This window comes from Onychostruthus taczanowskii, unplaced genomic scaffold (assembly GCF_017590055.1).
Source record: "Onychostruthus taczanowskii isolate IOZ18803 unplaced genomic scaffold, ASM1759005v1 scaffold5, whole genome shotgun sequence".
Classification (NCBI taxonomy): Eukaryota; Metazoa; Chordata; class Aves; order Passeriformes; family Passeridae; genus Onychostruthus; species Onychostruthus taczanowskii.
In genome coordinates, this window is record NW_024502568.1 from 7,272,860 (window position 1) to 7,297,956 (window position 25,097).

Genomic DNA, 25,097 nt, shown 5'->3' on the forward strand with positions numbered 1-25,097 from the left:
TCCAATTCCGATCATCTGAAATGCAACTCTGCTGAGAATCCAGAGGGAAGCAGCCAGTGACCAGTCCTGGAGGTGTTTGGGATACTGGACTTAATTAAAAAACAAACCCCACTGAAATAACAATACCAATTAAATGTACTTCTAAGTGTTGGGCAAGCATTTCACATACTGCCATAGTATGAGGAAAGTCTGTCTCAGCTGTAGGGCCAGAGGTCTGAGGATCCCCAGCAGTAACCAGGTAGTGAGGAATGCTATCTGACCTCTACACACTGACCCTCCTTTCAGGGTATCTTATCTTCAAAATTTGTTACAGAGCAATGCCACTTTTCATATACAAGTGGAAAAGAGGAGGATTTCTGCTCCACCATACCAATGACTTCAGCCTCTGTGTTACAGGGCCTTTTCTAATCAGGCAGGTATTGTCAGGCACTGCCACTGTAATGTAACAAAAGGGGAATGCTAAGGTTTCTCAAGCTATGCCGCTCTCCATGTTAAAATAATTCATTACTTACACAGGAAGGAATCTGAAATGTCATGTTTAAGTTTCACACCTGGGTGTTAACTACCCTCAGTTGTGACAGTGCAGTCAGACTGCTCAGCTCTGATGGGAGCCCAGACTCACGCTTGGCTTGCACTGCCTGGCAGGGTGCTGTCACTCTGCACTGGAAATAAAGCTGAGGATTTTCTTTCCCATGAGAACTACAAACCCTGCAGAGGTACCTGTACTGTGGGACTCTCTGTAGAAAAACTCAGCTGGCTTGGCGATCCCAGAAATGGGGATAAGCACAGACCTCCAGATCCCCCTGCCTTGCGTCTCTCTTTCCAATGACACATCAAGTGTTACCCTCAGCTCCTGCCACAGCCACTGAAGGCATTTCTCTTCACAGTATCCTTGCTGGCCATGAAGGGAAAAACACTCCAGTTTAAAGCTCTGGTGTGTCCAGCAGTGTTTGGGTCATCTCTGCCCACACAAACAAGTGCCCTGTGTGCAGGCAGTGGAGTCGAGCAGCTTTGTGCTGTGCTGACCTGGGAGCTCAGTGCCTGTAAACAAACTGACAAAGTGGTAAACGTGCCTGACTGCAACCACAAGAAATCCCAAATGAAATCCATGGGACAGCTCACATGTTTTCAATTAGGAACGTGGTGAACTTCTGACTTGCCATTTGTTTATGAACTTGGCTGAACTGTGACCATAAAGGGTTTGTCTACAGTCAAAATGAGTTGAAAACCAATTAGGAACAGTCTCCAGTCCTCTTGTCTCCTGGGGTTTGATTTTAAGCACTAAACCATAAATAAAAATGAACACGACTATGGAAAGCAGAATTGCAGCACTTCAGCCTATATTTAAATTGACTTTTCATAATACCAAACAAAATGGGTAGCAACACTGGTTTGTTTCTTTGAATTTTTTTTTTTTCAGTCCAAATGAGAAGAAACTGCTGCCAGATTGAGCATAATTTTCACTTACCCGTAGAAACCTTTTCAACCACAGAAGTGACCTGGGCAGTAAGACAAAGCTTAGCTTTAAAACACACTTCAATATTTAATGTGCCTCTTCTATTTCATTAAAAATTATGTGTCTGTAGTGATCAACAAACAATACCTTGACAAAACCTCCAGGTGCATCCCGGGATACTTTTGTACGCTCAACACACGAGCTGCTCTGCCCTGCATGAGCAGCCAGATCTTGCACAGCGCCTTTGTGCCCACAGATGTTTTTGACAGCAAATCTGATTAACAGAAGGGCAAGGGTCGCTGATCATCAGAGGCTGCATCCTCTGGATGTGAGCTCCAGTGGCTCCATGGCACCCTTGTCTGACCAAGCCAAACCTGGGGTTTGGGTGGAAACCAGAGCTCCCCTCCAGAGCAGCACCCGGGCTCTGCAGTGCCCAGCCGCAGCAACGCACCCACCGCAGCCTGAGAGCAGTGGAAAATTCCTTCCCTCTGATGCTCCTGCAAACACCCCCAAGTGCACAGCACAGCTTTCTGCTCTAAAACCTCTAACCTGGAAGTGTATCAGCTGCCCTTCTCCCGCTCTGCATGCTAACAGGCTGTGTGAAGGAAGACAGGGCTTGTGGCTGCTTCAAGGACTGACACAGCACAGTGTGTGCAGCCTGGCTGTGAATTGCTGGGTCCACACTTCAGGTTGTTTCTTGTGCTGCCTTTCTGCTCCTATTAAAAACAAGTGTTGTTAAGTATCATCAGCTTTAACTCTCCCCAAAGCAGGCTTATTAGTGCTCTCATTGGTAAATTCTAGATATTTTTAGCTCTCTGCTGCTGCAATTTGTTTGCCTGCGATGTAACGAAGATTTGGGCTGTTTGAATATGCCTCAGAGGCTGGCAGAGCAGAGCTTCGTGTTGGAAAGATTTCTTCTGCTGAATAAAAATGAATGGCTTGAGGTAAGAACAGCAGCACTGAGGTCACATTGTGCATGTTGAGAGAAGCAACTCAGACTGCATTTCAAGGAAACTTCAGTTTGTCTATATTTTAATAGTTGGTATAACTTTCCTTTGCACTGGATTAATATTTTAAAAATGACTACAGAGTCACCTCTTCTTTCACAGGAAATTTTTAGTTTCCCTGACACAAGAGAATGCTTTTTGTTCTTAACAAATGGCCTTCACAATTTACCTCTCTCAGATACAGCCCACTGTGAGTTATAATCTCATATTGGAAATATCCCTGCATTTCCATGGAAACAAACTACTGTGCCAAAATATGGGCTTAGTTCTTCGGTAAAGACTTATGAACAGGGAAGAAATAGTTGCTCGAGCTTCAGGTTCAAACATAATTTTCTAGCATCTAGAAATAAGAAGTAAATTACTTAAAGGTCTAGAAGTCATTAACATAATATATCTAAGTCATTTTTCAGGTTTATCAGCATCTAAACAGATTCAGCTTGTTATTTTTCTCTATATTCACTGAAGAGAGCGAGCCTCCAAGGCCACACATTTGTTTAACAGCGTGCACCTGGGCTTAGATGCAGCTCAAGTGCCCATACTGGCAAGAAGCCACATACAGAAGTTTTTCTGTAGTGCTAAAATAAGGCATTCACAAAGCAATGGCACACATGTGATCTCAGAGTTAAAGCCTTCTGTACTCTCAGCTTTGGTTCCTCCTACAGAGTAAGCTGCTGGAGTCATCACAAGGGTATTTGCAACTTAATAGTACTTCTGTTGTGGTATTAAGATTACTAGATAAGGGGGTCGATTAGATTGAAAAATGCCTCCCTATTTTCATCGAGCTTGCCTTGGTATACTAACAGCCTGCTGACCCAGCTTGGTGTTATCATCTTGTTTTTAAGAGCAAGAAAACAGAATATAGCAGCTTTTGAAACTTTCCTTACACTGTGAAGACTCGTTCTTTCAGCAGCTTCTGTTTATCACCGTGATTCTTCAAGAATCCACAGACAGCAGATTAGCAGTTTGTCAGTCAGTGATTTACTGGGACAGAGCAAGCAACACATGCTCTCTCCACTCCTCCTTCCCAGTGCCAGCATTTGAGATCCCACAGCTCCAGACCTCATTTGCTCATTACACAGCTTTAAATGGTCAGGCTCTGAAGAGCAGCAACACAAAGAGAGCAGCGACAATAATCACTGCGCTGGTATTTGAAAAGACATCCAGCTCAAAGCATACTTGGAACAATTCGGCTTCTCCGTCTGCCTTTAGCTTTAAAACACCAATGGCTAACCCTGCCTCTGAAATCTGCAAAATCTGCACCTGTCAAACTGGCAATGTGCAAATATGAAAAGGCAGACAGCAGATGTGCAGCAGCCAGGGCATCTCCCAGTCCTGGCTAGGAGAATTGGAAGGCTTCTCCTGCACATCTACCAACTCCTTTCTCCAGCCACCACATTATTTCTGTATGATACAAAGAACTGCATTATCCAGCAAACTGGGAAAGAAGCAAAACTGCTTAGTATCTCCCCAAAAGAGCCTCAAAGCCTGTGGTCCTTATATCATGATGAAAAAAAGGCAAACCTTTAACCTAAGCAGGAGTGCCTGTTAGAACATTTGCATTAGAGTTCAGCACTAATAAACAGACAATAACAGCACCTGAACTGACATCCAGATACACTGTAGTTGTTTATGAGCTCAGTAGTTTAAGTACTCAGCTCAATCTTTCATGTATAAAACTCCTACATCTATGATTTGTTTTTCATTTGTGCAATCCAGAAATTTTTTTCATGCAAGGTACAAATTCATGAGTCCCATTTCTCATGAAAATTAAACAAAACTGAAACACAGGAACCTGATAGACTTGGCTACAGTAAGAACAGTAGATGGACTGAAGAACCAGTTCTCAATTCTGCCAGATCACACAGAGCAACAATCCAATTCTACCTTCTGGCTGAGTGTATCTTTTATGGGGAAGAGTGTAGGAAGAGCCAACAGGTAAAGGAAAGCATTTCAAAAATGAGATGAGGGTGTGAAAAAATTTCCTCTTCCAAATTGCAAGGATGGCTTTGACATGAACACCTACCTGAGGAAAGGGCAAAACCTGTTTATGCATGTTGCACTTTGGATTGAGTTGGGAAAGACTAAAGCTGTCTTTCCCATATCTTTTCCCACGTGATGAGAAGGAAATGGTACAAGCTGAAAGCATAAGCAATTTTGCAATAAAATCTTTGCAGTGCACCAAACCTTGGCATTAAATTGGCAATGTTTCCCAGACACAAGCTATATACCAATCAGATTATGTTGCATTAATCACATTTGCACACAACAAAACCAGTATTTTTCAAGCCTCATTTCCCCTCTTTTTTACTGAAACCATTTTCAGCAGCCATTGATAATTTCATTATCACTTTCTGAAGAACACAGAAGGAGCAATGAATTAAGCACAGGAAAAGAATTCCAAATGAAAGCATCTTGTCTATTGATATTACCTCTTATCTACTTCAGAGATAGAAAATAAACTTTCAACAAGGCTGTAACTTTTGGAGAAGAGTAGTCACAGAGGAACCTTTTCAAGCACAATTGAGTTTGTAATTCTTACTATCCCTCTCCATCTGCCAACGGCCCAGTGTGAAATTACAGCCAGTTTGGGAACCCCACTGCTTTAGCTCTGCTCCTGTCAAGGGACATCTATCCATCACCTCATTGTGCAGCCTGTCCCATTTAAGAGCTGGTAATGCCAAGGCCTCCTGCATTATTTGGATCCAGATCCAATAATTAAGTGTAGCTCATACTGAGTAGGAAGCAGCCAAATAAAAGCTGTGCGAAACCAATCTCTCTCTGCTGCATTTCCAATGGGTGTCACCAGCTCCTCAGGCTCAGGTGAGTGCCATTGTAAAGACTCTCCACTGACATACCTTTATTTTATTTTATGCACTTAGCAGTAAACACAAAACAGAGAAGACTGTGAATCTTTTGGATTGCATGCAACATTCTCCTTTACCAAAGCACGAGCAGTTTTGACAGTACTGGTGAAAACAGGCAGGCGGACCAGAATTGTTAGTGACTGCTGATCTTCTGGCTAGATGAATAAGCAGAGATGAATCACTCAGAAAATAAATGAAACTACTATTTAGCAAACAAAAAATAACAGCAATAGGACCTTCAATCTCTCTGATTTAAACAGGAATTGTTCAATAATTCTCAGTTGTGCCCTGACAGCAATTTCAGCCCTGGGTGTAACGCTGTGGCTTCCCAAGGAGCGCCGCAGGGAACAGGCAGGGCCTCGCTCCCAGGCTGGCAGGCAGCAAGGTCAGAGGCAGGGAATGAAGGGCTGCATAACATCACAGAAACTTGTCTTAACCTCCACCAACAGCAAGGGCTGAAATAGCTGATGACTCCTGCTTGTGTCAACTGCTGCAAGACTTTAAACAGAAACTACTTAACTAAGCACACAAACCACAGCCAACCCCTGCTGCCCTTCCTGCTCCTTCCACTTGCCTCCCAGTAACACCTAGCTTTAAAAAGCATTATTTTATGTACTAAATGTACATAAATAAACAGACTGAATAGGACGAGGACAACCAGTTTCATACAAAACACAGATTTCTGAGCCTCTAATATTACTGTATCTAGAACATTAACCTAGGGAGATTTGGGAGTTTCCATACACGTAAGAGATCTTACTCACTCCATGAGAATACAACAATCCTTTATGAGAAAAAAAGAAATCTAAAACCTGTGAGAGTTATTTCAATTTGCTTTCATTATATTTTCCCAGCAGTCAAAATTCTAGATGTAATCACTGCGATTACAAATTCAGCTATTTAAGGTCCATCATTTCTCAGACAAAAAAGCTAAAACCTTCAGGCTCTTCTACACAAAAAGACTTTGTTTGCCCAACCCAACCATTAACAGTATTTCTCAGGAAAGAGACAAGCACAATCAGGGAACACAGGAGTTATTTACAAAAATTCAAAGTTTAACCTAATTTTGGCTTGAAAGCTTACACAATCACCGTGCAAATGCTGAATCAGATAGCCTTGAATTATTTTAAATGCTGAGTTAAATGTTCTTTAATTTAATAACTCTAAGAAGTGCTACTCTAAAAAATAACACATGAAATTGTACTTTATGTGCAATGTAACATGATGATACTAAAACTGCTCTCAGCTGGCAAGCTGACATTCTCAGACATGCTGGTAGTAGAACACGATCACTGCAGCGTGTGCATGGTAGCTGTTACTATAGACTTCAAAATGCAAATGCCATGTCCCTACCAAAATTAGATTATTCTAGACAGAAAAGATGGTTATTGTAAGTAGATCTGTGTCCTTAAATTCATATGGTACAGGAATACAACTGTCTCAAGCTTCTAAAGTTCAAAATACATTAAATTATTCTGAATTTTCTGGTACTGAGCCACCTCCTAAGGAAGACTTTTGGTGCTACCAGTGGTCATTGATTTGGAAAGAAGAAACAGACAAGACAGGAGTACTTCTTTACAAGACAGGTAATTCAATGTGTATCAAAATAATCATTCTGAGATGGCAAATGTATGACTGTCAACAGTCTATTTCTGATGTGAAAATACACAACAAAAGGGGATGTCACGTACAGATTTTGGCAGGGTCAATGGCTCCGCCTGCCTTACGTTGTTGAGTAGGAAGATTGTGCTTGGATGTTTTCAAAAACTTTACAGAAAAGTAACCTAGCCATGTCTGAAAGTACAAATGCAGAAAACTAGATGAGGAGCTAATGACACTGGAGATGCTTCTGTTCTTTTCTTTGGCCTATTTACGTGTTTTGAATGGTCTCCAAAAGGCTTCTGCTCAGCATGAGCCATCTGGTATGCAGATACCATTTCCAGATGTTAAATTACACATAAACTGGCTTTATACTTTTTTTTTTCTTTTTTTTTTTTTAATCAAGAGAAGTAGCATGCCCATGTGAAAGAGTGGGTAAAGGATAACGTGACCAATCAGGAAACACAAGAGGATCTCATGAATGCACTGACTATAGCTGTAATACTTCCCTTGTTCCACTTCTTCATTATAACTTCCAATTAATTTATTACAATTGTAATCATATTCTAACACTGCACTCTTTAAAGCCCCTGCAGTGGATAGTATTTTTTCTTGTATGCAAGCTATAGGTAGCTAATAATGGTCAGAAAATGAAAGCCCACATGGAGAGGAAAGGATGACTCTGAGACATACAAAAATAAACAGGTAATTTCAAAGCTTAATTTCCAGTTTGAGTGGAAAAAAGGGAAACAGTACTTACCAGTCATAATGTTTTTCATCTGCAAAAAGCTTTCCAACCTAATTACATTCTCACAACTCCTAGTGAAATGATCTGCAACTATTATCTCTGTTGGACCATGGAAGAAGTCACAGGAGAGCAGCTTACCCCAGAGAGGGCCAGATTTCCAGTTTTCTGCTCAGACCACATCCCATTTCTTTTTCTGCCTCACACCCTGTCTCTCAACTCCCCCAAATGCACTGACTTTGCCTGCTCAACTGGAGCACTGTGATATTCCAGCCCCAGGTTTTTATGTCCCTGGTACTGCTTTAGCATGCTTGAAACATTCACATTTTTTTCCATTCATCAAATCAAGCATCATTTTGTGGATAACAACACATTTGCTGTGTGTTTACAGGAACAAGGAACATTTGAGTAAAATGAACAGTCAGATAAGTGAGGACAGTGCTGAAGCTGTCCTTCTGTCAGGATGGAAATTAGCAACAAACTTCATGCTCCAAACCAGCCCCTGGGATCACCTGGATCCTTGGGAAGTGCCACCACCTCCTTTGCAAAAGGCACAGAAGTTGCTTTTTTGTTACTGAAGTGAAACCCACACTTTTATTTTCTTTTTATTTTAAAGTATTTATTCTTAAACAACTGTTTTTCATGCAGCCCTTTAAAGCACTGCCACAAGACTGTCACAGCTGGGAAACACAAACAGAAAGCACATGCCTGCAGTCATACCCAGCACAGATTAACAATACACTTAATGATTTAAAAAGTGGCAAGAACTTTAAACAGATGTATAAATAAGGTGGGTAACAACCAAACTTTTTATATGTAACTACTTCCTTGTAGATAAAAGAACACAAGGAACTGATCTAAATATAAACTGCAATTACCTGCCACAGTCTCCAAAATTGCTCCTTGCAGTTGAACCATGAGCCTATGGAAACCTTCCTGCCCTTCACTTAGCCTCTGACCCCAACTCTGACCCTCACACGTCCCCAGCCATCTCTCATTCCTTCTTACTCATCTCTCATTCCTTCTCAGCACACAGTAACCAGATGACCATAGCTGACATACTGCATTAACCTATTATTAGGTGACCCTGACACCCTACCTCACATTTTCTTAGTTCATATACACAACAGCTCTGAACTGAAATATCAGTGGTGATAGGAACTTTTTATCCATAACCTTGGAGGTGGTAATGAGAAAGAAGGCAGGATGGTAGATGACACCCTCAGTTACAGCCTGTGTGATACTATAACCTAGAAAAGTGGAAGTGAGCTTTTTATCTCTTCCTTCCTTAAAAAACATAACATAAAAGTCTGACTATGAAGAAAATGGTAGCTTTATTTCCTCTCATCAAAAGTCTCAGGGAACTTGCCTGTTGAATATCTGAAAGATGGAGAAGTCATGCAAAGAATTTTATGAAACCAAAAGATCTTACGCAACCTCCCAAAGTTTATCTGTCATAAAGAATGGGCAAAGCTTTACAAATTAACTCGTTCAGCTGACACAAGGCACTGCCCCTGTCATGCCTCTTCTCAAAATCAGTCACTGGTGTGGCTAACCCAGGAAGGGGAAAGAGGAAACCTATTGAAAAATGACTCTCCCAGGACTAGAAGAACCTGCTGGCCAAAGGTGTAGCCTGCCATGTGCACCAAGGATGAAAGAAATCACCTTGTTATTCAAAGCCAAGCATGCACAAGGGGCATTGTCAAAATACAGTGGAATCTAAGGAAGCAGATGCTTTAAGCTTTGGTTTTCTTGACACCCATAATCACTTGGAACTGTACCACAGTAACATGGCTTGTGACCAAATACAGCTTGAAGATAACAAATTTAAGGGAAACACCTAAAATGAAAGTGCAACAAATAGTGAAAGATACCTTTAGTAATAGAAGAAGCACCTGCTAACTGGAGTAACCCAATCAGCTTTTTGCTGTTTTTTGCTCAGCAAGAAGCAATATTCCAAACTAAGTCAGTGCTCAAAAAACTTAAGAAGATACTCACCAGCAAGTGTATAGTCCATATCAAAACCAAAGCACTTTATCTTTTCCATGGCTAAGCTTCTGTTTACAAAGACCCTGAAAAGAGAGAAGAAATATCACCAGAAATACAAGCATTTTCAAAATACTCATGTTTTAGAACGAACACATTCTGCCACTGTCAGGATGCTGGGCTTCCATAGGTCAAAATCAGCAAATATACCTGAAAACAGAGTCAAGTCTCATTTTTTGTGAGTTCTCCTGAAGCAAAGCCATGACTTTGCAGAATTATTCTAATGATTGGTATGCTGTCCAAAGACATACACGCATGCATGCACACTCACACGGCCTTCCATGTGACCTGCAAAAATTCCTAAGAATACAAGTGCAAAATCTCCTGAAGCAGAATACAGACCTCAAAGGATATGAAACTGGAAGCAGTAGATGCAAAGCAATATAATTCACTTGATTAAAACAAATAATTGGTAAGAGGTAAGAAGGAAAATAAAATAATTTCTGTGAATAAATTCACAGCATTTGCCTCCTATTTCGAACTATATCTGGAAATTCAAAGCAAACCCAAACAGATCCATTTTCACATTTTCACCAATACCATTAAAAACATGTAATAAAGCTCTGAAAAAGAGTAACTGAGAAAAATTTTCATACACAAGATAAGCCATTTCTATTGTGAAAATTTTTTATTTATAATTCCTCTGAAACTTGCCAACTGCTATTTTGTAATTTTGACTTTTACCATTAATGCTTATTACAAACAGACTCTAGGCTGAATGCTTCCAGGCCCTTTTAGATGACAGCATTAATACATGATATCCAATTTAGTTCAAGTAAGTAACAGGGTACAGAAATAGGTCAGAGAATACAACAAAAGCTTTTCTTGCTTCCTGCTCCAACTACGACAGTAACTAAGCTGCTTACGTTTCCCCAGAACTTTAAAGCATAAAGCAGATCTGTAATTCAACAGGACTTCTTTCCACTGGCTTATCTGAACCTTAAAAATGAGAGTCAGAACTCGTCTGTGGGAGGGAAGCTGAGCTTTTCAACACCCATCTCAGACCGAAATCCCATGCACCGCTCGAGCTGTGATGCCAAGACAAAATTCTCCTGTAGGAGAAAAGTCCCAGAGCCTTCACTTGTGCTCTGATTTCAGCATGTGAAAATTCTCCAAATATTTACTACGTGCACTGCCATCAGTGCAGTAATTATCCTCCTAGGACGCGGCATCGGCTCAGGGACGGCGAGACACAGCGGAGACGCCAAGTGCACATTCGGAAAGCCGGGAAAGATGGGGAAGCCAGGAAAGACGGGGAAGCTGGGAAAGATGGGGAAGCTGGGGAAGCTGGAAGGAGCCCTGGGGAGGCTGTGCTCCAGGCAGGTGGCCGGCATAACCAGCCCTGTCAATCCCACAGCCCGGATTCTAGCAGCGATCCGCTCAGCCCAGGCTGCTGCGCGCTCCTCTTACCTCATCTCTCACCGATGTGCTCCCTGCTCAGCTCGCAGCAGTCTGATTCATCTACTTGTCTGAATCATATTACAGAATTCCTTTAAAGCTTCCCTGGTACCCATGCAATTTTGCTTGGATCTGATTTGACTTCAGAAGATCATTATGCCTGAACCAAGCCTTAAAGTACTGTATATCTTCTTGGACAGTGTTCTAGAAAACACATCTGTGGCTAATTTAACCAGTCACTGGATATTGTTGTTGTTCCACACAAATCCACTTGGAATACAGTTTCTCTGGCAGTAGTGTACTTTCCCTCTAACCTTGCACACTCTCTCTGGGAGTCACTGTTTCCTGGCAAAGTGCCTGCCTTCGACAATGGGGCTTGTCACTAAGGGGCCTTGGAGGTTATAGATGACGCTCTTTTCTAATAGATTTATTTATTTCCTAAAGAAGACAAAGTGATAGGATGAACACTGCAAACCAGTAAAGAAATGCCTTTTGGAAATATGAGATGGGCTCGTAAGTCACTAAAATTTGCTCCTGAAATAGCTGGCTTTTGAGTAGGTGGAGCAAATTATCTGAATCTGCAATCTGAATCCCTGTTTGTCTTTTAACATCGAGACAGCTCTGATTTACAAGAGACCAAGGAGAAGCACTATTTAGTACTAAATACAGTCTGATACTTTGTACAATGCATATGATTACATGGTGCTGCTGCTGCTGTCAGGAAACATTATTTATTAGCTAATTCAAGCATAATTTCTGATCTCATGTTTGTGCAGCTTGTTTCTGAGAATGCAGAGCTTTAAGAAGGAATAACATACCTCCAGGAGACACCAGCAACATTTCTTTGTCTAACCTGCAGAGTCCAGTTCTGCTCTTGCCTTTAGGCTTAATCCCTGCAGCACAGTTTTCTGTCTTTACAGGACAGGAGCAAGAAGGGAAATTTAAAGACCACAAGATCATTTCAGAATTGCAACATTTGGTAAGTTTCCCAAATGAGGACTAAAAAAAAACCACCAGTACTAAGACACAGCTGAATGCACTCACAAAAAGGGTAATATGACAGTGCCTGTGAAAGGCAGAAACAAGGGAGCTGTGACCCAAGAGATTGTTCCAGTCCAGCCTGCCTGTGTTTAGATGATGACAACACCAAACTGACCAAAAACCATGGAAAGATCACCAAACCTCTGACAAATGTCATCCCTTGCTTTTGTAGTATTTAGAAACTGAACCCAAAACCAGCATACCTTGAGACTGAAGATCTGGAAAAGTTTTCTGAACACCAAAACAAATAGCACCCACTAGTGTATTTTTGTTCCAAAATAAGTCTTTTGGAAAATTAGCATAGCAGCAGTCTTTGGTAACAGCTGGTGAAGATGCCTCTTTCTCCACCAATTTGCACTTATTGCCTATGACCTACAAACTGCACTGGCAGGGTCTAATCACACCCCAGGCTGGCAGATTTCAAGGCATCCTACCAACTGATCTGATGTGGTAATTACTTCACCCACCAGCGCTGGAGTGAGACTGAGCAAATATTAAAAAAAGCTAAAGAAGGTTATTACACAACATGTTCAGGACAGGAAATGAGAACACTTTAATCAATTTAAACTTGCATATGCCTTGGCAGATTAAATGCAGACTAAACAGTGGTAAAAAAAAAAAAAAAAAAGGATCATTTTTACTTCTCTTGTGAAGGCTAAGATAGATGTTGGTTTATTTTGTAGGCACTCAGGACCTCAGTTTTAAATCCTGATAAAGAAATCTCCCATGAACAGTGCTCCCCTAGGCACAAGGGAGAAAGCAGCTACTTACAAATATTTACTCCCAGAAACTGCCCAGCTTAATTTGGGGTTTTACTCAAAGTAGTAAATATCTGCAGTGTCCTAGAAACTAAAATTAAAACCTGAGATTAAATCTCTAGCACAGTTTCTGGGAAGAGCCAGGTTCTTCTCAGAAGCTGCAGACTTAGCCCATTCCAAAGCTGTTCTTGAATTCTAATTGAAGGTACACTCAGCCTGACTACAAGAAAACTGATCAAATCACAGGATCACAGAATGGTTTGGGGCCAAAGGGACCTTAAAGATCATCACATTCCAAGCCCCTGCCATGGGACACTTTCCACCAAATCAGGTTTCTCCAAGCCCCATTCAACCAAGTCCCTGCCATGGGACACCTTCCACCAAATCAGGTTTCTCCAAGCCCCATTCAACCTGGCATTGTGTCTGTTGGCTACAAAAAGGTAACATCTCCTCAAAACAAATGCTACAGAGAAATTACAAAAGTTGTTTTTGATGACTATAAAGCAAGAGCAAACTGAGGGCCCTAGGAACCTCAACCACCTGAAGGAAAAGATCCTCTGGGCATGAAAGGAAAGGATGAAATAACAAGTTTTTTTACAGCTCATCCAGATGAACAAAAATCAAAGAAGCTTTCAGATTACAAACAGTAGAAATAATGTCAGAATAAGAGAAAAACTAAAATGATCTAACATTTTTAGGCAAGGAAGTTTAATGTAGAAGAATTTCTCCACTTGCCAAAATCAGAAGAAATCACTCTCTCCCTTCCCCTGAATCTGATTTTTTCCATTTAGAAAATAGCAACTTCAACTGGAAGCACTGGAGTTAAAATTTAAGCTGTTCTAAAAACTTCACAGCACTGGGCAGTAAGACAAAACAAACTGCAGGCACAGCATGAGAACACCCTCTGCATTCCCTGTGCTGAGGCAGAGGTGAGCATTGCCCAAACCCAGCTCCGCACCCACATGCACCCGGAGCACCGCCTTCAACAGGACACTGCCTTTCTCCTGCCTGCCTTTTCCTCCTGATGCAAACCCAAGCTTTACGTTTCTGCTCTGAGGAATATCCTGCATTTTGGACTCCCTGCCAGTGTGGCTGGAGTGACACAAGGTGTGGAGCATGTGAGGAAAGCACTTCCAGGGACCCCATCCCAGCTCCATGGGCTCTCTGAGCACAGCTGGGACTGGGGACCAGCATCTGGACTTGAATGGCTGAGCCTGGCACAGATCCCCACCTCTGGAAAAATGGACTTGAGGAGCTGCTTTAGGGAAACCTTGAAGCATGTTTCCTCTCTAATGAGTTCTTCCTCAAAGATTAAACCCTGCAGCTTGGCCACAGCAGAAGGCTCTCAATGACTACAATATTTATTTTCTTTTTGAGCTCTATGGATTGTGCTGGGTAAGAGAAAAATGTGTTGTACTGCAAGGAAGAAGGAACTGCTGAGCATGCAGCAGGGAAGCCACACAGCCCTGATAGCCACAACTCTGCAATTCATAGTCCTTTATATTTTCACAAGACAACTGATCTTGATTTTGTTAGTGTTCTTGTCAATCAATTCTGAAGCAGGAACCTAAATCCCAACTCTTCTCAAGTAACACTGGAGAGGAACAAACGCAGAGAGGGAGAAATGTTTTTATTTTATTTGTGCAAAACCTCTAAAGAACTGTATGCCCTGAATGAAATTTATGTGCATAGCAGTCTTGACCAGCAAAATAAACAAAATGCACAGAACTTTACAATTAAGGAGGAACTTGGCACATGGCTCACAATTCCTCATAGCAAAGAAATGAAAACGAACAATGTGAGGCAAGGTTTCTGGAACAGAGCACTTCATAACAATTTTCCAAATGTGTCTAGAAATACCTTGCAGCAATTAGCATTTTTCTGGGCAGTATGTTTCACTGGAAATTAAATAAATACAAAGAAAATTGCAACACTGCTGAGTGGAACAGCAAATACAGTGGAAGCTGGCTAAGCAAGACCTACATGTGTGTTTAAAAAAGCCTGTGGTGGACAGCTGGGCTTGAGCCAACCACCAAACAGGGACTAACTAGCCAGAAGGCTCAGATTCCCGCTTACTCAGGGTTTAGGAACTTTGGTTAATCTTCTCTTTATGGACAACTTCCATTTTTTAATAAGCTAGAAGATTTAAAAAGAAATAATGGGAACTAAATGGATTAGCTTTTAATAGTCTCCCACGCCCAAGGTCCCCGTGGCCTCTTTAAACAGGAGAATAATGAAATAAACATCCCTGCACTGTTATGACAACTCAGTGTCCTCAGTATGACCAGCTAGTCCCCAGATGTGGTCTGCTTGGGGACTTGTGTCACAGCATGACATTATAGTTCTGGTCTCAGGTGACTTCCACCGGGAGCAGCAAACTTCCCCACTGACCTTATTTATCTGGTACAAAGCATGTGAGCAACCTAAAGAAGATACCACCCTATCATCCAAATGTCTCATCTCTGGGTGCTGGATGTTTAGGTAGCTGCCTTAGAGAAGAAATAAACTTCTTCAAATTTTTAAAACCAATGAAATTTTTAATTTGCTAAGTTCTGCCTCTTCAAGAATGTACTGACCATTCCATATATTATTTTTTATCATACCACTTTGGTTTTATTTTTTAATTCTACATTTTCGGAGTTATATTTTATTCCTTCTTCAACCAAAGATGAATATTCTGAATATTTGTAAACGTATTTAGAGATAGTATTTGGGCTTGAGGTAACTTTAGGGGATGAAATAGTATCAGACAGGGGAAACAAAAGAAAGGCATAAAAATTTCCTGGCCACTTCTAGTAACATTTCCAACACCATGCCCCAAAATTTCACAAGTCTAACTGTCCTTGCACAGTTATAGTGACATTAAACTGTAAAATCCAGTAATGACTGGATTCAAAGCCTGATGAGGCTGTATCCAGAAACACAGCTATGAGCACTTCCCTCTGAAATTCTGCAGGAATCAGATGCAAAGAGAGAGCCTTGGCCATTTCTGTTTTCATTGTTTGGGTTTTCTTCCCAGGCAACAGCAAAGTGCCAAGAAGCTCACATATGGATTCCATCCCAAAATAACACTTGTCTGCTCCCTGAAACTATTAAAGTTAAGGATCATAGGACATTTACAACGTAATTTCTTTATTATTAATTTGGCAAGTGGTGTGCTTTTTTTGTAAGCTCACCCATTCTGTGACACCCTCCAGTGTCTAAAGCACTAAAGCAAAACAGAGAGAGCCACACGCTCCCTCTGTCACACATGCCACCACACAGGTCCCAGGAGGCTGCTCAGCCACACGAGGACAGACCACGGCCAGCAGAGCCTCCGGAGCTGCCCAGTACATGGGAGCACCACACGTGGCCTGTCCAGTCGTGTTTCATGAAAAGAGCACTTTCAGACTGGTAAAGATTTGTTCTGGTCCTCCACCTCAGTGAACTGATCATTTCAAAGCGATTTTAAATATAAACAGATGAACAGTTTCAAGTCTCACAGCCTTGTTTATACAACATTTCCACCTGTTTGCAATCACTGATGATCCAGTAACAATTAAATGAAGACACAAGATTAGCAGTGAATAGCCCAGAGTCTACAAATTTGAACAAGCTAAAGTACATCTTTGATCCCTGAAATCAAAACAACCAATTGGCAATCCTTTTGCTTTGTCATTATTAAAGCGTATACTATTTTTTAATCCAGAATCTCAGTGTATAGTACCAGATAAAATCACTTATATCACCACCGTAGCATGGTCTGAAAGCAAACTGAAGTACAAACTATGAAGCAACTTAATGCTCTATCAGCAGTCAGCAGGAGAATTAGGACTAGGAATCATGATGCCACATGCCCTGCACTAGCCAGTAAACAAGAGAGCAAGAAAAAACCCCAACAGTTAAAACAACAACAGAAACCCCACATTCAGGATAAGAAGTCTTAAATTAATCTGATGCAAAATGGTAGAAGCATCCCAAAGCCAGTATGTTTAACAAAAAGTCCATTTCAGCCTTACTGCTCTGTTAAGCCAAAACCACAGATAAATAAATATAAGTGCAAATACCTGTTTCCTGGATCTTGGTAACTGTCAGTAACAAGAGTGGATGGAACACCAACTTTTTCCATTATTTGCTTTAACTAGATGGGGTTGCTATTTAAACACTAAAGAGCTATGTGAGATAATCCAGAGGGTGCCTAGAAGTGCTCACTCCAAGTTAAAAAATAGACACTAGGGCAATTTGGTGGCTCAGAGTCAACCTAGTTCTTGCCTAATTACAATCACATTAAATGACAGCACTCCTCCTGAACAAGTGATCTAGTGATTATCCTCTACCCGGAAAAGTCAACAAGCAGCACACGAGGGAGGTGGCCTCACCACCACACACAGCAAGGGAAAGCCTCCCAAGAACTGCACATCCATTTTATTGCTGAATTAAAATCCGTGTTGCCAATAGCACAGCAATGCAGTATCCTCTTACCAGTGACCTCTGCTAGAGAATGAGTAACATGTAGCTTGCATATTAATTCATCTTCAGACCTCACCTCCAACAGGCGCCAGCAGTGTTGTGTAACAAGGTCTGACAGCAACACCAGCCAACCAAAAGCTGTCATTAAAGTTGTCAGAAATTCCCTGAAGATAAAACCCCACCACTTCTCCTCCCCAACAGATTTTTCTGATTCTATAGCTATATAAATTTGATTCTGAACATTCCTGCCCATGGCATTCAGATATGATTACGATATAGTCATTATACTCTGAGTCAGTATGCACTACACCAGTTAAACCAGTCTCAACTGGGACTTCTGCCAACAATTATTATATGTTGAACATCCATCCATCAATTATGATACCATTATAAGTACTGAAAAAACAATTCCAAGTAAGAAAGACCACCATAAACTATGACTATTAGAGTAGTATCTTCAGAGGTAATTTTTTATAAGTTTTTTAAAAGTTTAATGGCCACAAGAACATTTATATATTTTTTTAAGGTAAACTATTTTGCTAATGGAAGCTTTTCCTCTTATTTTGTCTGAATTCATTTACAATTCAAGCGTATCAAATCTGGTATATTTCATGAGAACAAGAATGTTAAATTGACTGGTCTAGGTATCTCCACTGGTATTCAAGTAAGCATGAAGCAAACAAACAGTGAAACAAGTTTTTTAAATTTCACACTTCAGAAAACTAAGCATTCCTAGCAGCATTTAGAAAATCTGCTGAATTTGAGCTCAACTAGGCCTTCAATACAGGTAACAAAAGCTAGTCCCACTTATTCTCACCTGTAAATGTGGTGTAGCTGCCAAGCTGCTCCAGCCTTTCAGACTGGGCCTATAAAATAACTTTGACTAGCTTTAAGGTAAAAAAAAAGCATAATAGGTTTAAATTCAATGTTCTTATTGGTTTTGTTTCTAAGTCACTTTAGATTCGTGTTTTCAAGGATTTTTCCTGTAGCTGCTGGAGTAAGAAAAAAAAGAGAGTCAGGAAAAAAAAGACTGAAAGAAAAATAGAAGAAAAAGAATAAAAATAAAATAATCTTGACAATGACACCATGTATTTTCTATTTCTCTTATTCATAAAATTTGCAGTGCTTCAGCATTATCCAGGAGTCAGAGCATACCTGGACCTTAGTGAAACAAATTTACATCCTACAACTCATGGCTGTGACCAGCACATGTATTCTGCATCTGAAGCATTAATAAAACACTAAAAAATAAAATATCAAACACCAAGGGGAAATAACTTCAGTCATACTCTATCATGTTAAGTTTGCACTTTTTAAAGTAACATCACATCTGTTAACACTACGACCATGAAAAGTACCAGAAATAGAAATCTGACAACACTGCCTCTGGAATGAGGTTGTTTCAGATTCTCACAATACTGGATTATCAAAATAACTCCCATGAAACTGGTATACCAAAGCCATTAATAGCACAGATTTATACTACAGTCTTGGCATCAGGCTCTCTCATTCTCTCCCATTCCCTCCCTCTCTCTCTCTTTGAAAGAGGATAGCAATTCCAAAACAAAAATGTGCCTCTCCTTAATATTGTGCCTCCCTAGTATTTCCAGTGTTGTGCTTCCCATGAAAATCTGAGATGCTAGCAGCACTTCTGCTCAGTATGTTTTGCCTAAGACATTTCTAGATGCTAAAAACACATACCTAAACTTTACCACAGACTAGTTTTGGGCTACCAGATCCCAGCTCCCAGTGGGCAACCCTCCTTTATATGACTGCACTCCCATCTTCCATAAGGAAATTATTTCTGAAAGCCAGGATTTCTTACACAGGTAAGGCAAATGTGATGAATGCATGAGCTCTTTAAGACAAGCACGGCTTCCTTTGGATCCTGTACAACATTTAGCAAACTGTCAGCACTTAACCATAACAAATGTTAAGAAAATACTTAGAAAAAATTATAGCCATTACTCTGACTTGATTTCTATCAATCTGAATCAGGAGTAACACAGCTGAAGTTTTAAATAAATTTATGACACAAAGGTAAACCTGTCAATGACTGCAACAAGGTGAAGATTTTCTGACAGGGAATGGTATAAAATCCCTCTCTTCTTACATGCTATATATAGTTACATTCATTAAATGCTTCCATATCTGACAAACCAGCTGACAGATTCAAATAATGGCACCACTTAAGACATGTTGCTCAAACATATTCTTTGGAAATTGGAAAGCTTCAGAAACACATCACAGGATCCATCACTTAGCCCCAGACACTGCAACTTGCACAACCTGGCCAATCATATGATGCACTAAGGCGTTTTTCTCAAATTAGATTCCATTTGGAGAATCAAAAGATATCTAACACTTCCAAAACACTTCCCCAGAAATACCACCAATGTGAATCACAAATGCAACGTGGCATTTAAGCATGAGGTTAAATGTTTCTGTTTCTACATCAGACATACACTTCCCCTTCTGCTGAATATCCTCTCATCATCACACTGTATGACTTCTCAAAATAACGAAGCTAAACTTTGAAGGTACACCTCCCACAAACAGAATACTGACAATTACTAGATACTGTTGCTTTTAACTCTGTAGCAGTCCAGACATCTGATAAGGATACAGACTTCATCCCTCTTTTATGCTCTATGCTTGGAACCTTGAGAGCTGTGGTCTAAATTCTTGGCTCAACCAAACCTCCAGTGTGATCTTGTAAAAACAACCTAGGGCCTGCACTTTGATTCCCAAACTATAAACAAAGAGTGATAACGTTCCTTTTGTTTTGAACTCTGATGGTTTTAGGTACACCTAACAGTGAAAAGGCTGTGCCCTTGCCTAGTGCTCCTGCATGCTCCTGTGGTCACACAGTTAATCACACTAGGTGTAATTCTCAATCAGTTTCTGACCCCATTTGATTTCCTCCTTATTCATATTTGTGCATTCCAGTGTCTAAGGCTCTGCTCTCCCAGTGTGCCCTGCAATAATTATTATCTGCCACTGATTATTTATTGACTTGAAAGCTTCTATCCAAAACCTGACTTTGATTAATCTTTTGACTGCAATAAGACGCATATCCTGTCTCGCTCGAGTACTTGTATCTCAACTCAGCTGTTTGCAAACTCCTGCAGGCCAATACTGTGCCATCTTCTATGCTCTCATCTACCAACACTTCTAAAAGGAAGGTAAGAACAACCTTCCTATTTTACTAACAAGCCAAAAAAACTCCAAGAAATGTGGGGTTTATGTTTAGTTTTGGAGCTTCACAGACGCCTTACCGGTGATAGGCTTCCCGGCGGTACTTCTTCAGAGCATGTCCATCCATGTTTGCAGGGAGATCGGCTGCATTCTGCAGTCGGTCGCTCCATGAGGTTGTCATCTTCAAATGCTTACTTATTTCTGAAAGAGAGAGAAAAGAAAAGCTTGCTTGAGTTCAAGGTTTGTTTTGCCAGGCACTTTGCAAGACTTCCTGAGTAGCATGACCTGAGTATGCAGGTCAAGTAAGATGCTGCTCTTTGAGATGTTAAAACAGAGAGCTGGGAAGGCTGTTTTATATGGCTGCAAAAATACTCCTATCCATTGTGGTGAAAATGCACTTACAAACAGAGACCTTGTTTTCATTACTGAAATGGAGTATTTTTTGATGCTAGAGTTACCAATATGCATTAACTGTAGGTGACAGAAAACCCTTAATACATGAGATAAATTCAGCAGTGTAAACCGTACAAGCCCCACTGGGGCTGACCTTGCCACTTTTACCACAGAGTGAAAACAAAGAGCCTTGTCCCTGGCCATTTGATCTCTAAGCAAAGACAAAGCTTCAAACTGATGCTAAATTAGCAGGAACAATTGGAAGGAAAGTAGAAAGACGATCCTTTGTCCTCTGCAGGTCAGACACATATTCAGGCAGAGCAAGAACACACTGCAAACCTGTAACATGAGCAATGCAAATATTCACCAGCAGATCTTCACAAACACGAGCACCCCTTCTCAAGTGCTGGCTGTCACCACCAAACCACAGACAGTCCTTCTCATCAGAAGGAAAGAGGGGCACCTTTCCCAATTTTGTTATTAGCACACTGGGGCAATCCTGCTTGCCTGCTCCTCCAGCCAGACACTGCTGCTGCATACCCAGGCACCAGGTGGGTTATGAAGCAGCCCCACGCTGGCTCAGTTCAGCTCACCAGTGCAAGTCCTCACCTGTCAAAACCAACTGACCAAAAGTGAGGAAAGGCTGAGTAGTGCCCACTGGTCAGCTGAACCCAGGCTGAGCCCAGCTCAACCTGCCGCAACACTGTCATTAGAGCTGGTGAGGAGAACAGGGTGGGAGACACAACCCACAGTGATACCAAATTAGATATTACATGAAACCACACTCTGGTGTAACCCACACAACTGCTGGACTGCAGGTCTTGGCTTGTTTGCTCTTCTTAAAACAAAAACACCCACAAACTACATGGGTAATGACATAGCAACTACCTCTGGACACCTCTAAAATATGACTGCATTCATTTTACAGGAGGGAATTTAATTATTCCAGCAAAATAGAGAGCAGAGCAAGTGTAGAAACCAATGCTAGAAGTCACAGCACTCTCAGTGTCACATTCATACTCCTCAAGGAAATGTGTGTAATTTCTTTATTTTAAATTTTGTTAAAGAGCAACAGTTCCAATTGTCACAGCGCTTCTTAGTATATCTACCTACTATCTGCTGGTCATAAACACCAAACAGAGAGCAAACAACTTGTCTGTAAAAAATACGTTCCTCCTCCAGCATTCTCCCAGTTACTATAACCAAGGTTTACAAATGCATCTTCTGCCACATCCTAAAGGTCACCAAATTCAGGCCCTGGCAGGCAGCCCAAGAGGCCGCATGCCGTGGCTGAGAGCTCTCCCCTGAATTCCCTGCCACACACCCAGGAGAGGAGGTGACCACAGCGAGAGGGTGACGCGCCATTGCAGCCAGCCACAACTTCCACAACGGGGCAAGCAGGGCGAATCAGCTTCCAAAATAGCCCCAGCCACAGCCACCGAGGGCTTTTCAAGTAATTAGCGGCTATCTATTTAAGCCGTGCCCAAAGGCAGACAGAAGGCAGCGCAGTATCAGAAGTGAACGCCCCTCAAGCAGCGAGCTGTTCCCATTTCGCTGGAAGGCAGGGCACTGCCTGCAGCAAGGCTCCTCAGGGACAGCAAGGGCTGCTCAGGAGAGGAGCAGCGCTCCTGCAAGGCTCACAGACTCAGCCAAGGCATGCAGCAGATGGAGTGATCTGGTAACACCCCAAGTCTGCAAACTACAGCAAGGGCCTGTGCTCTCGGAGGGTGGAAAAGCAGCTACTCCATGGACATTCCAAGATGGTCCAGATCACCACAACCTTGGTCTATTTTGAAGCTACTAGCCTAGAGCTCCAGATTTGGGTCCGAGAGACACACTCACTGAAGGCCTCTAAAAGGCACATAAAAAAGTTCTGAAAAAACTCTTGCATGGCTAACCTTAGGAATGTTAGACAGCTCTTCCAAACAAATCCAAATCCAAGCTTCCTGCTGTTTAGAAGGGGTACACCACTCTGCTTACCCAGCCAAACACATAGCAAGATTCAAGGATTTACACCCACAGACTACACCAGAGACACCGTGTTCTGCCAGCCTCTTCCCATTTCTTCTGCTTCCCATCACCCCAACACCACATCAGATGCTGACACAGGTACTAAGCTAGGACTGTTTCCAGAGACCATCCATGCCAGACAGCCGACAGTATACACCGACAGTATCCTATAAAATACTCTAAAATCCAGATGGCAGAAGAATTTTAGCAGGCTACCTTTATAATACCCATTCTAAAGTAAGGAATCAGTGAAGCAATTTGAGCTCCTATGTGATGAAATCCTCCTCTACAGTATGAGAAACCAGACAGCATCATTTTATGTGTGTTGGGATTCAAAAAGCTGAGACTTGAGGAAGCCACAAAAATCTGAGTTTCCAAAATTAAGCAAAGAAGGCCTCAATTATTTTAATAAGCCAGCAGTATTTTGCTGTAGATGCAATCAACAGAGTTTGCAGGCAGGACAAGGTTTGTAGACAGAGACAGTATCTTTTATTAGACCAACTGGTATGGCTGGAAAAAATAGGCTCTTGGGTACACAAACTTGCATGTTTTCAAATTCTAAAGGTTCTTCTAATGAAAAATACTACCTCTGCCTTCAGGATTTATTAAAATATTTATTTTAATGTTCATACAGCATTAAGTAGCAAAAAAATATGCTGAAGGTTTCTATTACACGTACTCAAAGGCAGGCTTACAGCTTAGCAGGCTCCACTGACACTGTGACAACAGCTTGCTGCCCTGAAACAAAACAGTGACAACTGACAAAATATATTGTGAGGGACCTTCGCCATCCAAAAGTCTTACTCATGCAAAAAGCCTCACAGACTTCACTGAAATTGTTCTGTGCTCCAAAGCATAAAAATCAGCCTGCTTGCGTAGGTAAGAAATACAAATTCCCTCTTCCAAATAGAGAGAGAAAAATAAGAAGGACAGAATCACTCCATACACTTGTAAGTCATTGGAATAAACATCTAAGAGAGCAGGCAGACAGCCGGGCAGGATTCTCAGCTCCAAGCAACTGAAATATGATGCATCTTTCTTTAGTTACAAATCTATTTTTGAAATCAATAATCTGTAAATAGCTTCACATAAAAATAGAAATCTTTACATAGATAAAGCCTGTCAGAACACATCCCCGTAATTTATTGCAAACATGCTCCTTGCTTGTGCTGTCTTAATTAAGCATCTGATACATTTATGGTACAGGATTCCTTTTGAAAAGGTATTTAAATCTCAGCTGCAAAGCTTTGATACAGAGTTGTTGCCCAGCACATATGCTTTGGTCCAAAAGAACATGAGATTTTTAGCATATATTTTGAATTCAGTACATTTGTCAGATTTTAGATGATTTAAAGTATTATCCATAGTGTATTCTTTCAAATACTCATATAAATTAAATAAAATATTCCAAAGCATTTCCCTTAAAGTTTTACAATTACTTTTTAAATCTTTTTTGGGCAGCAAATAGTTAGAAATTTCTGCACCTGATAATATCTGACATGTTCATGCTAAATGCACTGACTGCCTCTCTTTTTTTTCTGACTTCATCTTGACACGTTGATGATGCAGTGCCAAATCAGAGGCATCCACACTAAAACACAGAGATGAACAAAACTCTGGCGACAATCCCGCTATCTCCAGGATATTCTCCGAGAGCTTACACAGCCGAAAACAAAGGCATCCCTACGTGAAGCCAAGGTTGTAGCGTACTCACACTGACTCACCGTGCACTACAGCTGCCTCTGCTCACACGTTCTGCCTCAAGAATCATTAATACCTTGGCAGCACAGCCCACACACGTACGTGCACAGCGGGAAGCGAGCAGAGAGAAGATCACCACGCCCAGGGATCTCTGCTCAGGAGCTCTGTGTCTAGTCGGAGCTGTGGGAGGACAGACTGAGACGCCCTTGCCAAGCCTGGAGCAGCTCCTGGCTCCCCGCTGCAGCGCTGCTCCATCCCAAAGTGCTTCGTGGGGTCTCAGCAAGGGAGGAGCAAACCATCCTAAAATCCTGAGGATGCAGAAAGCAAAGGGAGCAGGAATAGGGTTGGCTTGTTCGTGACTCATGTCAAATTCCTGGTCTGGGTCATGACGAAGCCTCACGAATAGGGCAGGGGAGGGGAAAAGCGACATGT

At 41.4% G+C, this 25,097-nt stretch overlaps 1 protein-coding gene across 3 annotated transcripts in view; it reads right to left on the reverse strand.

Moving 5' to 3' along the window:
- The window catches only part of NT5C2 (5'-nucleotidase, cytosolic II), a 53,144-nt gene that overhangs the window by 21,076 nt on the left and 6,971 nt on the right, over window positions 1–25,097 (reverse strand). Inside the window, exons 2-3 of one of the 3 annotated variants that reach the window (XM_041415296.1) lie at window positions 20,642–20,762; window positions 9,670–9,743 (exon numbers count right to left, since the gene is read on the reverse strand). In XM_041415296.1, the coding sequence (XP_041271230.1) occupies window positions 9,670–9,743; window positions 20,642–20,742 (175 nt within the window). In that variant the 5' untranslated portion in view covers window positions 20,743–20,762. Of the gene's footprint in view, window positions 1–9,669; window positions 9,744–11,127; window positions 11,329–20,641; window positions 20,763–25,097 lie in introns of those variants that run through there. The other 2 variants (XM_041415297.1, XM_041415295.1) reach the window with 2 other exon arrangements.